We start from the raw sequence: 18310 nt of genomic DNA, 5'->3' as shown, positions 1-18310 counted from the left end.
CGCTGTTGTGAAATCACCAATATAGCGAGTGTCAATTTTCTATCAGGCAAAGCGGCAGTGGCCTAAGTTCCTTGCCCGTAGTTGGGTCCTGTTCAGCAGCCCGTGCGAGGCTGTCCTGGAGACCCCGCGCTGCCTGCACCTCTATCGTCTCGGGTGAGTTTGTTACAATGTAGCAATTTCTCTATTAATCGCAATAACTGCAACAAAGCTGCATTTATTCACGCACCGCGTGTGCTACCGCTTAGTGCAAGGCGGGTGGCGTCGACTCGCCACACTGCTGCACGGCCCGCCAAAAACGGGGGGCTCCTTTTTCCCTGCGAATTCCCAAGCATACCCCCCTCCATCCAAGATTATTCCAACATTAACTCATATTTTTTTGCTCGCCAGGAGACATATGTTGTCTCTCGGCGGGTTTGCCGTCTTCCACGTCCCAGCTACGAGTAGCGTCTCGGGCCGAGTGTGGACGTGCAAGCCCGGGCGTTTAAACCGCCTCTACTGGCGGTTTGTTTTGAATGTCAAAGGCTGTCGAGCTAGCGATACACGTCCGAATATTGTTGGTAGCCTAGCTGTGGCTAAGCAGGCTAACAAGCTAAGGCTAGCCAAACGGAGCCCGGGCGATATGACAAATTGCGGGTGTTACAGCTGCAGGCTGCTCGTCTTTTTTGTCACACGAACACCTTGTGCTGGTTTTGGGCTTGTTATCGTAAGCGGAACGTGACGGGATAAGTGTTATTACGCAGCCGGAGATCTTGGTGGTAGACTCGTTAGCATTTAGCCCGCAGCGTCTCCCATTCATATCCTGCGCAGTGGCGCCGCTAAATGGCAAGTATCCGCTGTCTTTTACAGAGAAGGAAAGTGTGTGATCTTGGTACATTTGGATTTTGCGTGTACTGTTTGGATAGTGTATTTGTGTGCTAGGATCGTCCGGGGGAAAGATTAGCGAGAGACCGCAAGGAAAGCTGCTCAGCATCCGTGGAACCCGCGCCTTTTCAATTTGTCAAAATACGATAACACGTCGAAGCTGTTTTGTGTTTAAATCACTCGAAACGATTTTATATTTGACCAAATGTCCAATGTCATAATCTAAAAACGATCGAGGTCGAGATATTTGGTGACCTTTTGCGTTTCCCAGTTTCTGAACTTTACTTTAGTTACAATACTCCATTGCTCAAAATACAACTTCATTTCTTGATTTTTTTTTTTCTTCACAGTCTTGTTCTTGTATGTTATGGAACAGTTGAGCGAAATTCTTGGTGTGTTTATTTGATGCCATTTCATGTCGTCCTAAACAGTTGTCATGGATGATGAAGACGGCAGGTGCCTTCTCGATGTGATTTGGTAAGTTGTCTCAAATAAGATGCAACATTAGGATTGTGCATCTCGTGTTTTTTTTTTTTTTTTCTTTCGTCATGCACTGTTGTGAATGTCACTCTTGTTTTCACCGGCAGTGACCCGGAAGCTCTCAATGACTTTCTTCATGGATCTGAGACCCATGTAAGTAGCACAAGTGGCGATGGCTTTTTATTCTATGATGACGGTGCTTGTAGATAGTCGTGAGGCAATTGCTGGATTTTAATTTTTTTTTTGTGTCCTAATATGTTTACGATGTATATAAAATTGTTTTCACGACTTTTTATACGTTTGGATGTTTTGGAGGGGTTTTAAATGGTCTCTGGAACCAGCGCAATGATTGGGTCTCACTACCGTTGTTACAAATATAAACATTAGCATGTTTGCCGGCTTTGTATGACACCCCCCATCGTTTCAAGCGTTAAACTATAAATCTGCGAGTAGCAAGTTATCGATTGGTGCGCCTTCCACCTTTTTGCTTACTCTTTTCCCCTCCCTCTGTTTTGGCTGCGTTTGCTTTTTGAATGCACCATTTGTAGGTTCAGCCTGTCCTTTCTCTTTTTACTCACCAAAATAAAATAAAAAACGAGAAACTAACGCTTCCCAAGTCTGCCAAACCCTGTCGATGTGCCTGTCTTTCCCTCAACCTTTGGCTGGTTCCTTACAATCTTGGTTCTCTTTTCTATGTCCTGTCCTCTTCCTCTCCACCGCCTCCCCACCACCACCACCACCTCCTCTCCTCCTCCTCTCCTGTTCCGTTTCCCTGTCCTGGTGGCTTTTGCCTGCTGGTTTTGTGGGGCCCGTGTGGGTTCTGTCTGTCCCATCCCGGGTGCGCGTGTCTGTAGTTGGACACTGACGACCTTTTGGATGGTTCGGGTGATCCCGCCAGCTCGTTCTTCTCCGCCACCGGGGTGAGTAAAATTCCCCCAATCCCCTTCCACCTTATTTGTGTAGCAGCGCATGCACCAACCCCCGTCTTCCCTCCACTAACACACCTCGAAGGTTTGATTTTCTTGTTTGAGGGTATTCACGTCTGTCTGACGATATGTATATTCATTTAGATCCCTGCCAAATATGTTGGGCTCAGTATCCAATCCCACCCCTTAAATTCCATTATGCTCTTGTTTACTGCTCGATTCAAGGGCCACGTTCCAGAGGTCCAGCCTACAGTCCAGCTCTCGGCCAATGAGGCCACGGGTCTGCCCAGAGTCAGCGTTGACCTGGACTTCCTAGAGGATGACGACATCCTGGGCGGATCCCCCGACGGGGAAGGCGGGAGCAACGGCATCGGGACCAACCACGAGCCCTGCGACATCCTGCAGCAGAGCTTGGCTGAAGCTAACATCACCGAGCAGAGTTTACAAGAAGCCAATGCGGAGCTGGACCTGGAATCCTTTGGCATTCCCGCTCTTCCGCAGGTGGTTCAGACGCTGCCCGACGCCGGGCTCTCCGGCGCGGCAGGCGCGACTGTCGGAGTAGGCATCAGCGTCGGGGGGGCGGCGGCGACGGCCATATTCCCTGGCTCGGCCCAAAATGCCACGTCCACTCCCCCGAACGCCACCGCCGACATGCTGGGCTCTGTGCTGGCTCAGCAAGGTCTTCAGCTCCAACCGCAGGTTATGAACAAGGCCATCAGCGTTCAGCCCTTCATGCAGCCCGTGGGCCTCGGGAACGTGACGCTTCAACCCATTTCGAGTCTTCAAACTCTCCCGAACGGGAGCCAGTCTGGACATTTGGGGATCGGACAGATTCAGGTTGTGGGTCAACCCACCGTCATGACTATCAATCAGTCCGGGCAGCCCATTCTGGCCAAAGCGATGGGTAGCTACCAGCTGCACCAATCCGGGCCGGAGGTTTCGGGGGCGACGACTCAGACCGGGCTCGGGGCGTCGGGAGGTGGACTTCTCATCCAAAGCAACAAAACCACGTTGGGCTCTCCATCTTTAAATGGACCGCCCACGGTTGTTAGCAGTACAAACAGTACCAGTAGCGGCACCATGACCGCACCTGCTGGACTTCTGGGCTTTGGAAGTACGTCCCTGAGTTCAGGAATGCCGCCCCAATCTCAAACTCAAGGCCAAATCATGCACAACGTGATTATCCAGCGCACACCGACTCCCATTCAGCCTAAACCTCCTCAGGGAGGAGCCCTCCAAACAAAACTTTTCAAGCCGCAGCAACAACAACAGCTGCAGCCGCAACAGCAGCAGCAGCCCACGTCCCAAAACCTGCAGAACGACACTACCAAGACCCTCGGGCTGCAACAAATTCCTGTTTCTGCAGCTCAGAATGTAACGTTTCTGACTGGAAAACCAGGCTCAAATGTCGTACTCAGCACCCAAGCCGCCACGCAAGGCTCGCAGTTCCAGCAAACCTTGTTCAAGCAACAGGCGGCGCAAGCGGCCGGCAAACCGCTCAGCGTACACTTGTTAAATCAATCGGGCAGCATCGTGATTCCCTCCCAGACGGTTCTGCAAGGTCAGAATCATCAGTTCCTCCTGCCACAGTTGCAAGCGGGTGGGCAGATCCTGACCCAGCACCCCGGGGGCCACATCATTACCAGTCAGGGCCCCGGCGGCCAGCTCATTGCCAACCAGATTTTAACGGCCAACCAGAACATCAACTTGGGTCAAGTTTTGACTTCCCAGGGGCATCCCGGGGCAGCCCACATTCTATCCGGACCCATTCAGCTTCAGCCTGGCCAAATGGGCACGCCCACCCTGTTTCAGATGCCCGTCTCGTTGGCTCAGACGCAGGGCCAGACGCAGACCCACACCGTCTCGGGACACGGTCCGACGGTCATCCAGGGCATGACCATGCTCGGTCAGGTGGAGGGCTTGAGCCCGGCGGTCAGCCTTCAGCCGGCTCTGCAAGCCCAGCCAGGTGGAGTCCCCAGCAGCAGCAGCAGTTGTGGTAGCAGCAGCAGCGGAAGCGGAGCAGCCACCATGGCGGCCACCATCACGCAAGGGCAGCCGGCAGAGTGCATCACAGTTCTGGGGAGCGCCACCGACCAGGCCGCCCAGCAGGCCTCTATCCTCTCCATGCAGCAAGCTCCTCCCGCAATCACCGCCGTATCGTCCTCCGCTCCGTCCATGTCCTTGTCCTCGCCAGTGACCGCCGTCGGGCTGGTCTCCCACCAGGCTCAGCACAGCCCGGGGAGGCTTTTGTTCACCAACCAGGGCTCCAGCATGATCCTGAGCCAGGAGTCTCTGCAGATGTTCCTTCAGCAGGTCAGTTTTCCTCTCGCCTCACCTCGTCCTGAAAAACATTCATTAACATTGTCACCGAGTGGGCTGTGTTGGGAATCACTCCCGAGACTGTATGGCCATTTTGGAATTTTTGCAGTGCTCTTCGGATATGAAGTGCGCAATCCCTCAATCATGAAAAAAAAACAGATGGTTGCTAGAAAAGGTTAACGTCAATATTTTTTGGGGGGGGAGGTAAAGCAGCTGATTTTGATCCCGTACATTGTAATGATGCAAAAGGGACCATGTAATTCCATAAGTATTTTCGGAAAATTATTTTTCATTTTCCTTATCTAGCAATTCTTCGATTCTGATTAGGAAGTCATGATGAAGTGAAGGATTCCAAACACAGCCCTGGTCTGACCTTTCTGGCTCACCATTCTGCTTCTCATCCAACTTCCCCCCCCCTGTCATTCCCTCTCTCTTCCATCGCCCCGGGAACGGTAAACTATTAGCCGGAGAACAGAGAGGGCGAATCGACCCCCTCGTTGGGGGTCCCTGCGTCTGTAATCGTCAGCGGCCTCGGCGTCACAGCTCCGGCCCACACTGTGCGTGACAGCCAATTAAGTGATTCGTTGGTGGGTCGGAGCCCCCCAGTGTTAAAGCAGGTAGACATGCCCGCTATGTCAAGCGCCCCCCCCCCCCTGTCCACTTGCTGCTGCCACCACAGCCCTTAGACGTCAACTCGCTGCTGTGCTATTTGTAGGCTTGCTTCCATGTCGCTGTACTGTGGTGCGCAAATAGCTAACGTGCTTGCAGCTTGTGTGTGTTCGTGTGTGTGTATATACTCCGTCATTCACAATCAAATTCCCCCCCCCCCCCCCCCCCCCATCAAGATACTTTTTTTAAAATTGTTCAGCTATTTCCAGATTTCTTGACTGATTGAAGCAAATCCAGAGTTTTCCATCCAACAGTTCAATTTGTTCTTCAGCATTTCAGCTTCAGCTTTTTGTTATTTTTTTTTTTTTCCTGTGTTCCAAATTGCATGTTAACTTTTCATATGTCATCTCGGCAGGTACCCTCAAGTGGACATCAGCAGCCCTTAAAGATCCAGAGTATGTCCCCCTCGCCAGCCTTGAGCGGTCACGCCACGGCGCCCCCTGTGGCCGACAGCCCGCAGCCCTCGCAGTCGCCGCTGACTCTCAGCCAACACATGCAGTCGCCGCACCACCAGCAGTCGCGTCCTCCCTCGCAGCCCCAGCCGGCGTCGCAAACGCCCTCCCGCTCCTGCACGCCCTCGTCACACCCGCCGCCCCTCTTCATCGTCCACAACCAAGTCGCCGAGGCCCCCTCGCAGCCTCAGGTGGCCCAGCCGCAACCGACCCAGATCCAAGTGCAGCTCCTCCCTCAGCCCCGGCCCGCCTCCCAGCCGGCGCCTTACCAACAGCAGGAGCAGCCCCCCATGTCGCAGTCGCCCAAGCCCCCGCTGGCGCACTCTTTCGCCGCCCCTCCCGCCGGCGCGGCGCCACCGGCTGTGTTAAAAGCCCAAGTCCCCGTCCACAGCCTGACGGCGGATCAGCAGCAGCACCTGGCGCTGTTGGGATCGCAAATCCAGACGCTGTCGGCCATCAGCCAGCCCTCGCTGCAGCAGAAGCAGCTGCTGGATAAGCTCCACCAGGTATGTGCTGACCTTCCAAGTCCCTACCAATCCAGACAAATTCGGCTCACACTCTTCTGCTTCCAGATCCAGCAAAGCATCTTGCTGCAGGTCAAGCAGCCGGCTCAAGCTCAAGTGCAAGCTCAGGCTCAGGCTCAGGTTCTTCCTCCAGCCAGCAGCCAGTTCAGCTTGCAACAAGACGTGGCTGCGGACAAAGCGGCCATCGCCTCATCGGCCAGTGCAGCCTCACCCGCTCAGCTGTCCTCGGTGCTCCAGCCCACCTCTGTGCTCATTACAAGTCCCGCTACAGGTAAGCCTCAACCTCACCGTGCGAAACTGCAGCGTTTCGCCTTAATGAAAGTCTCGCTTCTCTTGTTTGCAGCCTCAAGTGACTTACAGGTAGTCTCAGGAGTCCCGGGACCAGCTGGAGCCAAGGTGAATCAGAGTATCGCTCCCGTGAGCCTTACACAGTCTGCGCAGGTCAGCAGTCTTTTTTTTTTTATATTTATGTGCCCACACAAAATCTCACACAGTCTGTAGTTTTTTGTTTTTTTTTATTTACAAATTTCCCTGCTATATCACCGAATTTGTTTTCCTTTTATTTCACAGATTCAGCCAAAGCCTGCAGTGATCAGCTCAGGTGGAGGAATGACTCTTGGTAAAGGTGGCATGCAGATCCACGTGTTAGGTACCAGTGTCACCCAAATGCCTGCTCCGCAACCTCCAGTTCTTCTACAACCTCAAGTAAGCTTCAAGATCTGTATCTTGTAGAATTGTTTGGTACAAGCACACATTGCAGACAAATCTGAATTTTCTCAGCATTACAGCTGCAGTTACCGAATAAAATTAATTCAATTCATATCAATTATATGAATATTAAGTATCTACTAAATTCATGAAAATGATACTCAACATTTTTTATGTCACATTACAGACAACAGCAAAGATGCCTTTCACTGCAGAGCCAAGCAAAGAAGCCAGGTTGGTTGGTGACACTCACACATTTTTCCTCTCGGTTTCCCCTTGCGCTCAACATGTTAACTTTTTTTTTTCTTCAGGTTGCTGGAGCAGCTGAGGAAACATCAAGGCTCGGTGCTTCACCCAAATTACAGCGCTCCTTTCGTCTCCTTCGGGGACACGCTAAACCGACTGCTGCCTTACCATCTCTACCAGGGAACTGCCATTTCCTCTCAAGATTATCAGAAAGGTAACCAAAGAGTTTCACACTCAATTGATCAGAAAAGCCGAGTCACAAAACGGATGTGATCAATTTGTTGTCCACAGTGGATGATGAATTTGAGAGCGTCTCCTCCCAGCTGCTGAAGAGAACGCAAGCCATGCTTGATAAATATCGATACCTGCTCTTTTCAGAGTCAAAGGTAAGTCAACCCGTCGAGTCCCAAACCCCCCCCGCCGGGAAACTGAACTGACATTTGAATTGCAGCAGAAACTTGGCCCCTCGGCGGAGATGGTGATGATCGACCGCATGTTCATCCAGGAGGAAAAGCTGGCTTTGAGCCAGGACCGGATTTTGGCCAAGGAGAGACCAGGTAGGCGTTGCCCATCGGGAAAAAAATGCTCGTTTAATTTAGCTCAGTGGTTCTAAAACCTTTAACACCAAGTGGACCCTTAAAAAAAATATATATATAATAATTATATATATATATATATATATATATATATATATATATATATATATATATATATATATATTATCATGATTTTTTTTTTTTTTTCCCACAAGCTGTTTAGTTTATCCTTAGAACATGCAACAGGTTTACTTAAAATTCTGTGCTAACTGAAGTTGATTGTGTGTGATTGCAGAGGAGTTTGTGGCTAATGCTCGCCTGCTGGAGAGTTTAGCCGCATCCCAACACAAGTCCCCTCCGGCCGAGCCCACCTCCAACGTCACCGTGGCCCCCGCTGCCCAGCCACCACCGCCGCCACCGCCGGAACCCGCACCTCCCATTCCGGCTGTAGCTTCGCACGTCCCACCGAAACCCCCTCCCGCCCCTAGTGTGTCTCCAGCGCCGACTCCCGCTCCTGTCTCTGGCCCCCCTACCGCCTCCTTCCCTCCGACAAAATTGGTCATAAAGCAGGGTGGGGGAGGGGCCTCGGTGTCGTGGTCCAGTAGCTGCGCCCCTCCTCCGAGTGGGTCTGAACCGACAAGCCAGAGCCCTTACTTATCGCGCACCCCTGCATCGTCGTCGTCGTCGTTTTTTTCCTCCTCCTCCTCCAACTCTAAAATGGACGACGATGACGACGACGCGCTCCCGCAGAGGACCAGCAAGCCGCCCATCAAAACCTACGAGGCTCGGAGGAGGATCGGCTTGAAGCTGAAGATCAAGCAGGACCAAACGGGCTTCGGTAAGGTGGTCCACAACACAGCCTTAGACCCCGTGCACACGTCTCAGCCCAACACCCCCAAATCCCAACCCCCGTCCACTCCCACGCCAGCCGGGGTCATCAGGACTCAGTCGCCCGTCTCGGTCACCACGACGACCACACAGTCCAACCCGTCCCACAGCTCGTCCTCGGTCCAAATGAACGGCACCCTGGAGCACCACAACCCGGCCTCTGCCACCCCCGCACCCTCGCAAACCACCTGCCGCCTCCCCCTCCGAAAGACTTACCGGGAAAACGTCAGCCCTCGGGTTCGGCCGGGCGTCCCGGGCGGCGGCGGGGACGACGACTCGGCGCCCTACCCCGCCCCCACCCACGAGAGGACAGTCATAGCCAGCGTGAAAGTGGAGAAACGAGGTCCGGACCCCGACTCGGGCTTGGCCGACGTGTTCAACCACGCCGTCAAGGGGGTGAAAGGGATCGGGGAGGATCGCTCGGAGCAGGACGCCGACTTCCCCAAATACAAGCGGACCGGTGGGAAAACCAAGCAGAGACAAGCGGGGACTTTTAGAATGGACCAGCACGCGCCGGGGCCCCCTTCGCCGGAGTTCCCTTCGCTCCCCGCCAAGCGCAGTAAGTCGGACTCGCCCGACATGGACAACGCCAGCTTCTCGAGCGGCAGCCCCCCCGACGACTCCCTCAACGAACATTTGCAATGCGCCATCGACAGCATCCTCAACTTGCAGCAGGAGCCCACGCTACGGGGGCACCACCACCACCGCAAGGGGGGCAACGGCCGGACGCATTCACGCTCGGCCCCCCCGCACAGACCCTCGGTGCCCCCGTCGTCTTCCTCCGCCTCGTCCTCCCTGGCCCAGCACCCTCAGGTCGGCGGCCGCGGCCACAACGGCAGCCTGGTGCCGCAGACTCAGAGCAGATAACGGCCCCCCCGCCCCCCGGCCCCGCCCGCGTGGATTGAAGGGGGCCAGGTGGCGCCCTGGAAAATAGGAAGCGAGTCTTGACGACTCTGCCAAGTTTGTCCGCGGTATCCTCGAGTCACGTTTTTGTGGTCTTGTCCCATCCGGGCTTCTTCTTGTGTCGTCACATGCTCGTGCCCCTCCCTCCCCCTAACTCCCCCTCCCCACATTCCCCACTTGTCAGTGTTTCCCAACTTCCATTGAGCTGAGGCACATACTTTACGAGGCGAAACTCTCACGGCACAATAACAAACTGCAAATTTTGGAGGTCAATGTTGAAGAGGATGATGAATGTATGTCGCTCCTAGTTACGTAGCAGCCGGCAAAACGGCAAAATTCACACCACAATTGATCCATGAAAATTCCCCGCGAACAAACATCCACTCGCATGCCTCCCCGTGTCTCTTGCAATAAGGCGCAAGTTGTGCAACAAGTCCAGAAACATTGAACAACCCAAATCGCACATTCGATTGCGTGACGAGCACATAGCACAAGCCGAATTATGACAGACAAAAAAAAAAAAGAAAAAAATTCAAGGCCTTCAATCATGGTTATAAAAAAAACATTCAAATACAAATCCTTTTTTTTTTAACTTAGTTTCCGACCTTGTTTGCCCTCTAAGCTGACAAGGTTCTGATTTCTTTCGGTCAGCAGGGGGCAGGCCAGGCTCATCCCTCAACCTTCACTTCACCTCTGTCCCATTCTTCCCTGTGTGTCTATTTTTTGTGTTTTTAAGTGTAAGCCCGCTGGACAAATCCAACTGAAATACAGCACAAGCGTACGGATAACGGCGGGGAGGCGGAAAGGGGAAGAAAAAAAAAAGAACAATAATAATGTACAAAAAAAGACCGCAAGAGAATTTGAAGTATAGTATTACAGATTAATTTTGTATTGTATTTATTGTGTATAAGGATACTTTTTAAAAAGAAATGTACATTTACTAAAACTGTAAATTAAACCTTGCTTCTTTTATTAGTCACGTTCCTTGTTTGTGGCGGTATTAAATGTTTGGGGAAATGACGGTAAGGCATTCCGTAGTCAGACTAAAAACTTTTGTATCACAAGTAGCAAGATGTCATGTGAAGTCCTCGTGTCAGTTCATCAAAAGATAAAAAGGCTGTTCCGCTCCGCCCAAATACTTTAATCACACTCTCCGCCCTCTGTCGGAGTGTTTTGTGCTGCCCACAGCGTTGCCAGGCATCCCCGCTTACATGCAGAAAACGGGAGGAGGAGGAGGAGGAGGAGCATCCAAGTAGGAGCGAGGAAGAGAGAGAAAAAAGAAAAGCTGAGAACGACATCAAACCTTGCAGGAGAAGCAAGCAACCTTTTACCTCCACCTACGGCCTGTTTACTTCTACCAGGGGTACACCCATACATGTAAGTACTTTGAAATTCTTCCCCCCCCCCCTTTTTTTTTATTGATTTCATATAAATGATTGCATGAAGCTTAAAAAGTCTTGACAAAACACAATTGGGCTTAAAAGTCACTTTTACAAATGTTGGTATTTTTTCTAAACATGTACTAGCTGTGTATTATATACGACAGTGACAGAAAGATTACCTGGTAAATTGGAAGTCTTGCTTTACTGTCATAATTTTTTATTTATTATTTTTTTTTTTTTTTTAAACTTACTTTGAACTTCTGTTTGGTATTGATAAGGTGTGCTCCCCCTCGTGATATGTAAAGGTATTACAGAATTACGCCTCTTTTTAAATGCCACGAGTGAATTGCTCAGCCTTTAAAACGTTCCCACAAGTCTCTTGTTATCGCTTTCGCCATTTCAACACCAACTTTATTTTCTTGCACGGACCTTGTGACATGTTTGGATTGCACTGTGGTTTTTTTTTTTTTTTTCTCTCTCTCTCTCTCTCTCTCTCTCTCTCCCTCTACCCGACCAATGACTCCAAAAATGGAAAAATCAGCCGCCACCACTCTACTTAGTGAACTGCGCCTTTTCAGTCAAAATGAGGATTCCCAAATGGAACTTGCACTCCCCTCCCTCCCTTACATGAACAGAGTGGACGCTGTGAGGCAAAAAAAAAAAAGCTGAAGGGGCCAAAAAGGAATGTCTTACTCACTTTTTGCACGGGAGTCATGGGCTGTGTTTGAAAGGATTCCAGCTTGGAGCACCAGCTTTTTCCAGGCATGCACTGACAATGTTAGGCAACCTCCTGGAGGGCTTTAAAAAAAAAAAAAAAATTCCACATCTGCACTCGAGGTGCAGCACTCCTTAATAAGCAGCTGCCTGTCTCAGGCGCTTCGGTCTTCAAATGTGATCCTCAAACATATTAGTTTCCTTTTGCTCTTTTTCTTCTATTGAAAATGATTGAAGTCATAAAGTGATTATTTCTAAATGTCCTTTATGCCGCTGAAGATCCCGTCGAGATGTCGCGCTGGGGGCGTAAGAATGTGAAGAAGGCGCCGGAAGTGATCCGCACGGTGACCGAGGGTCTCAAGTCGCTGTACCGGAAGAAGCTGCTGCCGCTGGAGCAGTACTACGGCTTCCACGACTTCCACTCGCTCAGCCTGGAGGATGCCGATTTTGACAACAAGCCCATGGTGCTGGTGGTGGGCCAGTACTCTACTGGCAAGACCACCTTCATCAAGTAAGCCACTTTCATTTCACTGGGCCAACAATTTATTCATGATTCATAATTTAATCAATGATCTACAGTGACAATTAAATCGTTTTTTTTCATGAGATGCCAATTAAATTAGTTCTGCACCCACAGATTCACCGATTCGTAAAATGTTTTCAATATTTATTTAATTTTGTGTTGTTTTTTTTTTTATTAGAGGCCAACCCATGATTTTTACCCACAATGCTTATTGTCTGTGATTTAAAAAAAATAATAACTAGATATGAATTATAGATAGAATATTTTTTCATTTTGCAGTATTTGGATTTTTATTTTTTGTCAGTTGAAAAAAACTGCATTTCTTTTTTTTTTTTTGCTCAATTTATTTTTCAAATTTGCTCATTTTTGCTCAAAAGAGCTCATTTTTGCCGATTAAATCAGCTGGCCGATTTAATCGTTTTTAATATTACCATATTGATTGACATAACCCAGATGTGATTGACAGGTACCTGTTGGAGCAGGAGATTCCCGGCAGCCGCGTGGGGCCCGAACCCACCACCGACTGCTTCACCGCCATCATGCACGGCGACGTGGAGAGCGTCATTCCGGGCAACGCCCTCATCGTGGACCCCAACAAGCCCTTCCGCAAGCTCAACCCCTTCGGCAACACCTTCCTCAACAGGTGAGCCTCACGTGGACGGCGGCGAGTGCGTATGTTGTAAGGCCTTTGGAATCTTGGCTCCGCCTCCTTGCCTTATTTGCGGAAAAGAGGAGAAAGGGAACATTGTCAAGAAGGGAGTATGATGAAAGCGCGGAGGGGAAGTGTAATGGCTGGCGGCGAGGCAAAGTTTATTTGGATAAACCTTTTCACCATGACCTCATACGTATGTCTGAATTTCAAAAGCTCAAGTAGTGAACCATTTTTTTTTCTGGAGCGACATGCAAGCGAAGGCCAAAGATGAAAGGCCGATAAGGTCAGAAGGGAGGCAGGCGGTGAGGTCGGGACAAACGAGCCCGCTGACAGACTTGTGAGTCTCCGAGAACCCGAAGCAGAAATCCTCCCTGTTTTTTCTTTTCACTCGTTGACGTCACAGGAAGACGGGCAAAGAAATCCCGGGACTCCCGCTTTCGGTGTTTGTCTTTGACATCCTGTCTTTGAGTGCAAAGCGGCGGGCTCGTTAATCTCAAACGCTCACCATCATAAACACTTTCATTGAATTCATTCAAGGACGCAGGCGATTTTTTTTTTTTTTGTTCGCTTGATTTTGACATGAAGCCAATCCGGCACTTTCACCTCATTGATGTTTCTTTCGCACGACTCAGCGTTGTCACCATTTTCAACAAAGTGTAAAAAAAGCAGGAAGTTATTGACTATTAATGTTGATGTAAAAACAATAACACACTTGAGTCACGCGCAAGCCAAAACAATTTTTTTTTTACGTTCTTAACAAGTACAAATACCAGCTGCAGCGAAGAAAACCCACAACTCCCGCACCGATGTTGTTCTTTGTTTGTCTTCCCATCCGGGCGAGGGTCGGGAAACGGGGCGCTCGTTAAGTTGGCGGGCCACGGGAAGTGTCGTTGTTGTTGTTCCAGAGGCGCGACATCATTAGCCAGCCTTATTGTTTGATTCTGGCAGCGGCGATGGCTTTTTTCCATTCAGGAAGTGGGAAGCCATGAGCGCTCCCTGACACAATGGACCAGGCGTTTTCCATTCCAGTCTCAACCCGGCCGTCGTGGGTTGATCTCGGGCGGGGTCGGGCCACATTGCAACTTGCAAAAAATCGAGCTAGCCAGCTAACTTTTGACTTCAGTATCGGTGTCTGGTATAGGCGGTCTCCACAAATATTCGATACCTTGAAATCAGCCTGATAACGGTTCAATATCGATACCTTGTGTTGCAGGTTTCAATGCGCCCAGATGTCTAACCAGGTGCTGGAGAGCATCAGCATCATCGACACGCCCGGAATCCTCTCAGGAGCCAAGCAGAGAGTGAGCCGAGGTGACAAATGTGGAATTTAAGGATGGGATGGGTGCGACTCGTGACTTAAAAAAATCTGAAATAAATGTGTTAAGAAACGAGTGCAAAAAGTAACACGTTGAGCTGTTGAGGAATGAAAAGTCGCACATGCACATCATTACTCCACACATTGGCACACGAGCCTTTGGTCCAAAAAGATGACATCATGTTGTTTCCACATAGTGAGTGGCAGTATGCGTGAGTCAAATGTTCCATCTGGTGGCATAACAAAAAATGCTTCTCATCAAGAGCACTACATGACTTTGGCTCTTTGTCAAGTAGAATGAAGTCAAACAGAAATCATTATTTGTTCTTTTTCAACTTCCATGACTTGTATTGTCTTTGATATATCGGGAATTTGTGACGTCTATAGTCGTCATTGGTAGTGAACGAATTGGCGACAGGACTCATGTATTCCAGCTCTGATTGGTAAACCCGTCCATCCTTGCTCACAGGCTACGACTTCCCCGCTGTCCTACGCTGGTTTGCCGAGCGCGTGGACCTCATCATCCTGCTTTTTGACGCCCACAAGCTGGAGATCTCCGACGAGTTCTCGGAGGCCATCGGCGCGCTCAAGGGCAACGAGGACAAGCTGCGGGTGGTCCTCAATAAGGCCGACATGGTGGGCACCCAGCAGCTGATGAGAGTCTACGGCGCCCTCATGTGGTCCCTGGGCAAGGTGTTCGGCACCCCTGAGGTTCTGAGGGTCTACATCGGATCCTTCTGGTCCGAGCCGCTCATGGTGTCGGATAACCGCAAGCTGTTTGAGTTGGAGGAGGAGGATTTGTTCGCAGACATCCAGAATCTCCCTCGCAATGCCGCACTACGCAAGCTCAACGACTTGGTGAAGAGGGCACGCCTGGTCCGGGTGAGTCGATGGAATTCACGGGAACTCGCCTGACTGAGTTAAAAACACGTAAAGAACGGCGAGAAAATAACTGCGTGTTTCATGTTCAGGTGCACGCTCACATCATCAGCTACTTGAAGCAGGAGATGCCGTCCGTGTTCAGGAAGGACAACAAGAAGAAGAACCTCATCTACCAGCTGCCTGTCATCTTCTCCAAGATTCAACTGCAGCACAACATCTCCGCCGGAGACTTCCCCGACTGTGCCAAGATGCAGGTAGGACGGACGGACGGATGGATGGACGGACATGAAAATGACCAAACCTTGATTGTGGTTGTCAGGAGCAACTGATGGTCCACGATTTCACCAAGTTCAAAACCCTGAAGCCCAACCTGATGGCGGCCCTGGACGAGCTGCTGTCGGTGGATATCGCCAAGCTGATGCCGCTTCTGCGCCAGGAGGAGCTGGAAGCCGGCGAGCAGCCCGGCGTGCAGGGTGGCGCCTTCCTGGGCACCCGCGCCGGACCCTTCGGCGAGGGCGATCCCTACGAGGACGAGGAGCCGGTCGAGGGCTGCGAGGACGAGCCCGACAGGTGGGTGGTGACCAAGGACAAGCCCAAATACGACGAGATCTTCTACAACCTGGCGCCCAACGAGGGCAAGCTGAGCGGCACCAAGGCTAAGAACTGGATGGTCAGCTCCCGCCTACCCAACTCCGTGCTGGGCCGCATCTGGAAGCTGTCCGACGTGGACCGGGACGGCATGCTGGACGAGGAGGAGTTTGCCCTGGCCAGCCACCTGATCGAAGTCAAGCTGGAGGGCCACGGTCTGCCCCCGGAGTTGCCCAACCGTTTGGTGCCGCCTTCCAAGCGCAGGCAGAAAGGCTCTGACGCCTGAACGGATGCGTCCGTGGATGGATGGATGCATGGATTGCTTGGGTGGATTGGATGGATGGATGAACTTATCAACAAATAGACAGCTAGACAAGATATGTGGGGGACGGCGAAAGTTCAGATAGGTTTCTTCATAATACTTCCTTGATGCCAATTACTACTTGCGAGCCAATTCTTGGGGAATGAATAGATCGATGTCGAATGAACTTATCAGTGGGCGGGCTGACGGATGTTAGCTAGTCAGACACAAGCACCAAGAATCAAGGAAAGGTTCATTTCACAGACACGTAAGTAAGTGCCACACCTGGTGGCTAACCACGTTGCTAAAGCTAAAAAAAAAAAAAAAAAGCTTTCAACATCAAAACTCTACATTTCAAATTCAAAAGACATGTTTTACAGATGATTTTATTTTCCAAAACACATATCTTAAAAGGATGCGGTGAATTACTTCACAATACTTCCTTGATACCAATTAGCCAAAATGGCAACACATTTTTGTTTTTCAAAAACTGAATCGGGGAGTTTCCGAATCATGAACTATATACAATCTATATTATTTATCTTAACTCCAAAGCGTAATGTAATATAGCCATTTGCTGTGCACGCTGCTTCCTTAGCTCACTTGTTGTGTATTTTGAGGCTTCCATTAGCATATATTTTGCTACATTGTTTTATTTTGATGTGTTTTGTTGTGTGGTTGTGTCTCATTTGCTGCTTCGTGATAAAAGCGTCCACAGAAACCGAGAATTCACTACTACTACTGTGCACAGCGCCACCGCCTGGCTGGCTATACAGCAATAAAGTTACTTGAATGTATCTCGTTTTAGCCAATCTGTACTTTCCTCTCACAACATGTCGGCCATTTTGTTTTGAACACGCGCTTTTGGTTCTATTTCCACACCTCAAGTCTGCTTGTTAATTCACCCAAATGAACTCAAATTTCAATTGAAGAGTATTTGATATCAAAATGCATACCTGGATTAACATGACATACAAAATACACAGGAATGCCCCAGATTGGATTCAAACCGGAAACCTCCCAACTACGAGGCAGACGTGCTAACCACCACCGTGTCACCTTTACTTATATGGGAAGAATCTGGCTTGGGAATTTACATTGACGTGTGTCATGTTTTCTTGCAGGCCGTCCTGATAAACACTCGGTGACTCAGTGGTGCCGACCGGGCCAAGAGTGCATAGCGCCTTTATTCCAACCCCCACAAATCACAACATCAGCCACACAAAGTGGAGTCTATCCACATCACTATTTGTGTACACTACGCCTTGGGAGCTGTGTGTGTGTGTGTGCATAAAGTTTTCCATCTTGTCCCGAGGAGGACAGATAATTCCACTCCTCCGTGGAAAAGGGAGGCAAATGAGAAACAGAAGCCATCCTCCCGACTTCGTGACTCGTTGGCTCTTTAGCTGACTCACATGTGAAGAATGCGGAGGGCCGAGCCGCGAGTTATTAATATCTCTTTTCCTAGCCTCTGCTAAGTTTCCTTCGCAGGGTCGACGCGCTGTACCTTTAAGAGAAAAACCAACATGCCTTCCTCCCGGCCCTCTTTTGGGGCCTGCGAGTTCCAGTTGGTCTGATGACTTATGATTGTGTACGGTACGGGTTTTAAAGTTAGATCTTATTCAAGGAAAAACAATGTGAGGTTTTAAACTCAGTTGAGGATTTCAAAGTAGGGCTTCAAAGTGTATTCAAATGAAGGTTTCAAACTAGGGTTAGGGTATCAAAGTAGGGTTTTAAAATGGGGTTAATGTTTCGAAGTAAGGTTTCAAACTAGGATTAGGGTTTCAAAGTAGGGTTTCTGCTTATCAGTTTGTGAAGAATTCCTGTTGGAGCTTGTTACATAATCACCCTGCTGAGTCACCAACAGCGGTCCACAACAGATGTGCACAAAACTGGGAACCACAATAACCTGCGCACACCAAACTAAATCGTGCAAGCTCAACAAAAAGCGAGATCTCCTCCGTGAGCGTCCACATGGGGGAATAGTGTTGGCTCGTCAGTGAACAATTCGATCAAAGGAACGACTCTTTTCAGTGAACGAGAGTGAACGAATCTTTTTTTTTTTCAGTCCATATGACTTCAACCAGTAGATGTCGGTAATGCGGATTGAAGCTGATGCCACTTCGCCGTAAAACAAAACGAAGAAGAGAATGACCAATTGAGTGACGTCACAGATCAACAGCCAATCAGAAAGTGGGGGGTTGTTTGGGTGTGGCACTTTTCACTTTCATTTAAATTTTGACCATGATTTTTCCCTAATGAAGTGGCCTGTGATTAGGTACACCTGAAAATGGCGGTGTACCTAATGGAGTGTCCTTGTGACGTCACAGATCAAACAGCCAATCAGAAAGTGGGGGGTTGTTTGGGTGTGGCACTTTTCACTTTCATTTAAATTTTGACCATGATTTTTCCCTAATGAAGTGGCCTGTGATTAGGTACAC

General features: G+C 49.9%; 2 protein-coding genes across 5 annotated transcripts; both read left to right on the top strand.

Annotated features, from left to right (window-relative positions):
- Positions 1-38: 38 nt before the first annotated feature.
- On the top strand, positions 39-10089 carry bicra (BRD4 interacting chromatin remodeling complex associated protein). 3 transcript variants are annotated; one of them, XM_085915737.1, is made up of 14 exons: positions 39-153; positions 1293-1338; positions 1449-1494; positions 2493-4580; positions 5051-5203; positions 5611-6213; positions 6280-6502; positions 6575-6672; positions 6802-6936; positions 7127-7173; positions 7251-7399; positions 7477-7571; positions 7637-7742; positions 8017-10089. In XM_085915737.1, the coding sequence occupies exons 2-14, from the start codon at positions 1298-1300 to the stop codon at positions 9474-9476; spliced, it is 5244 nt and encodes a 1747-aa protein (XP_085771863.1). In that variant the 5' UTR covers positions 39-153; positions 1293-1297; the 3' UTR covers positions 9477-10089. The 3 variants fall into 3 exon arrangements, with proteins under 3 accessions (XP_085771863.1, XP_085771864.1, XP_085771865.1); XM_085915738.1 differs by lacking the exon at positions 39-153 and adding an exon at positions 201-822; XM_085915739.1 differs by lacking the exons at positions 39-153; positions 5051-5203 and having other exon boundaries at positions 1277-1338.
- A 544-nt stretch (positions 10090-10633) lies between these two features.
- On the top strand, positions 10634-16666 carry ehd2b (EH-domain containing 2b). 2 transcript variants are annotated; one of them, XM_085915740.1, is made up of 7 exons: positions 10634-10889; positions 11888-12119; positions 12598-12774; positions 13997-14094; positions 14568-14980; positions 15070-15234; positions 15300-16666. In XM_085915740.1, exons 2-7 carry the CDS (start codon positions 11899-11901, stop codon positions 15852-15854), a joined length of 1629 nt encoding a protein of 542 aa, XP_085771866.1. In that variant the 5' UTR covers positions 10634-10889; positions 11888-11898; the 3' UTR covers positions 15855-16666. The 2 variants fall into 2 exon arrangements, with proteins under 2 accessions (XP_085771866.1, XP_085771867.1); XM_085915741.1 differs by lacking the exon at positions 10634-10889 and having other exon boundaries at positions 11894-12119; positions 12585-12774.
- Positions 16667-18310: the final 1644 nt, after the last annotated feature.

Source organism: Syngnathus leptorhynchus, chromosome 7 (genome assembly GCF_054491065.1).
Source record: "Syngnathus leptorhynchus isolate UIUO chromosome 7, UIUO_Slep, whole genome shotgun sequence".
Classification (NCBI taxonomy): Eukaryota; Metazoa; Chordata; class Actinopteri; order Syngnathiformes; family Syngnathidae; genus Syngnathus; species Syngnathus leptorhynchus.
This window is presented reverse-complemented; position numbering and strand designations above follow the sequence as displayed.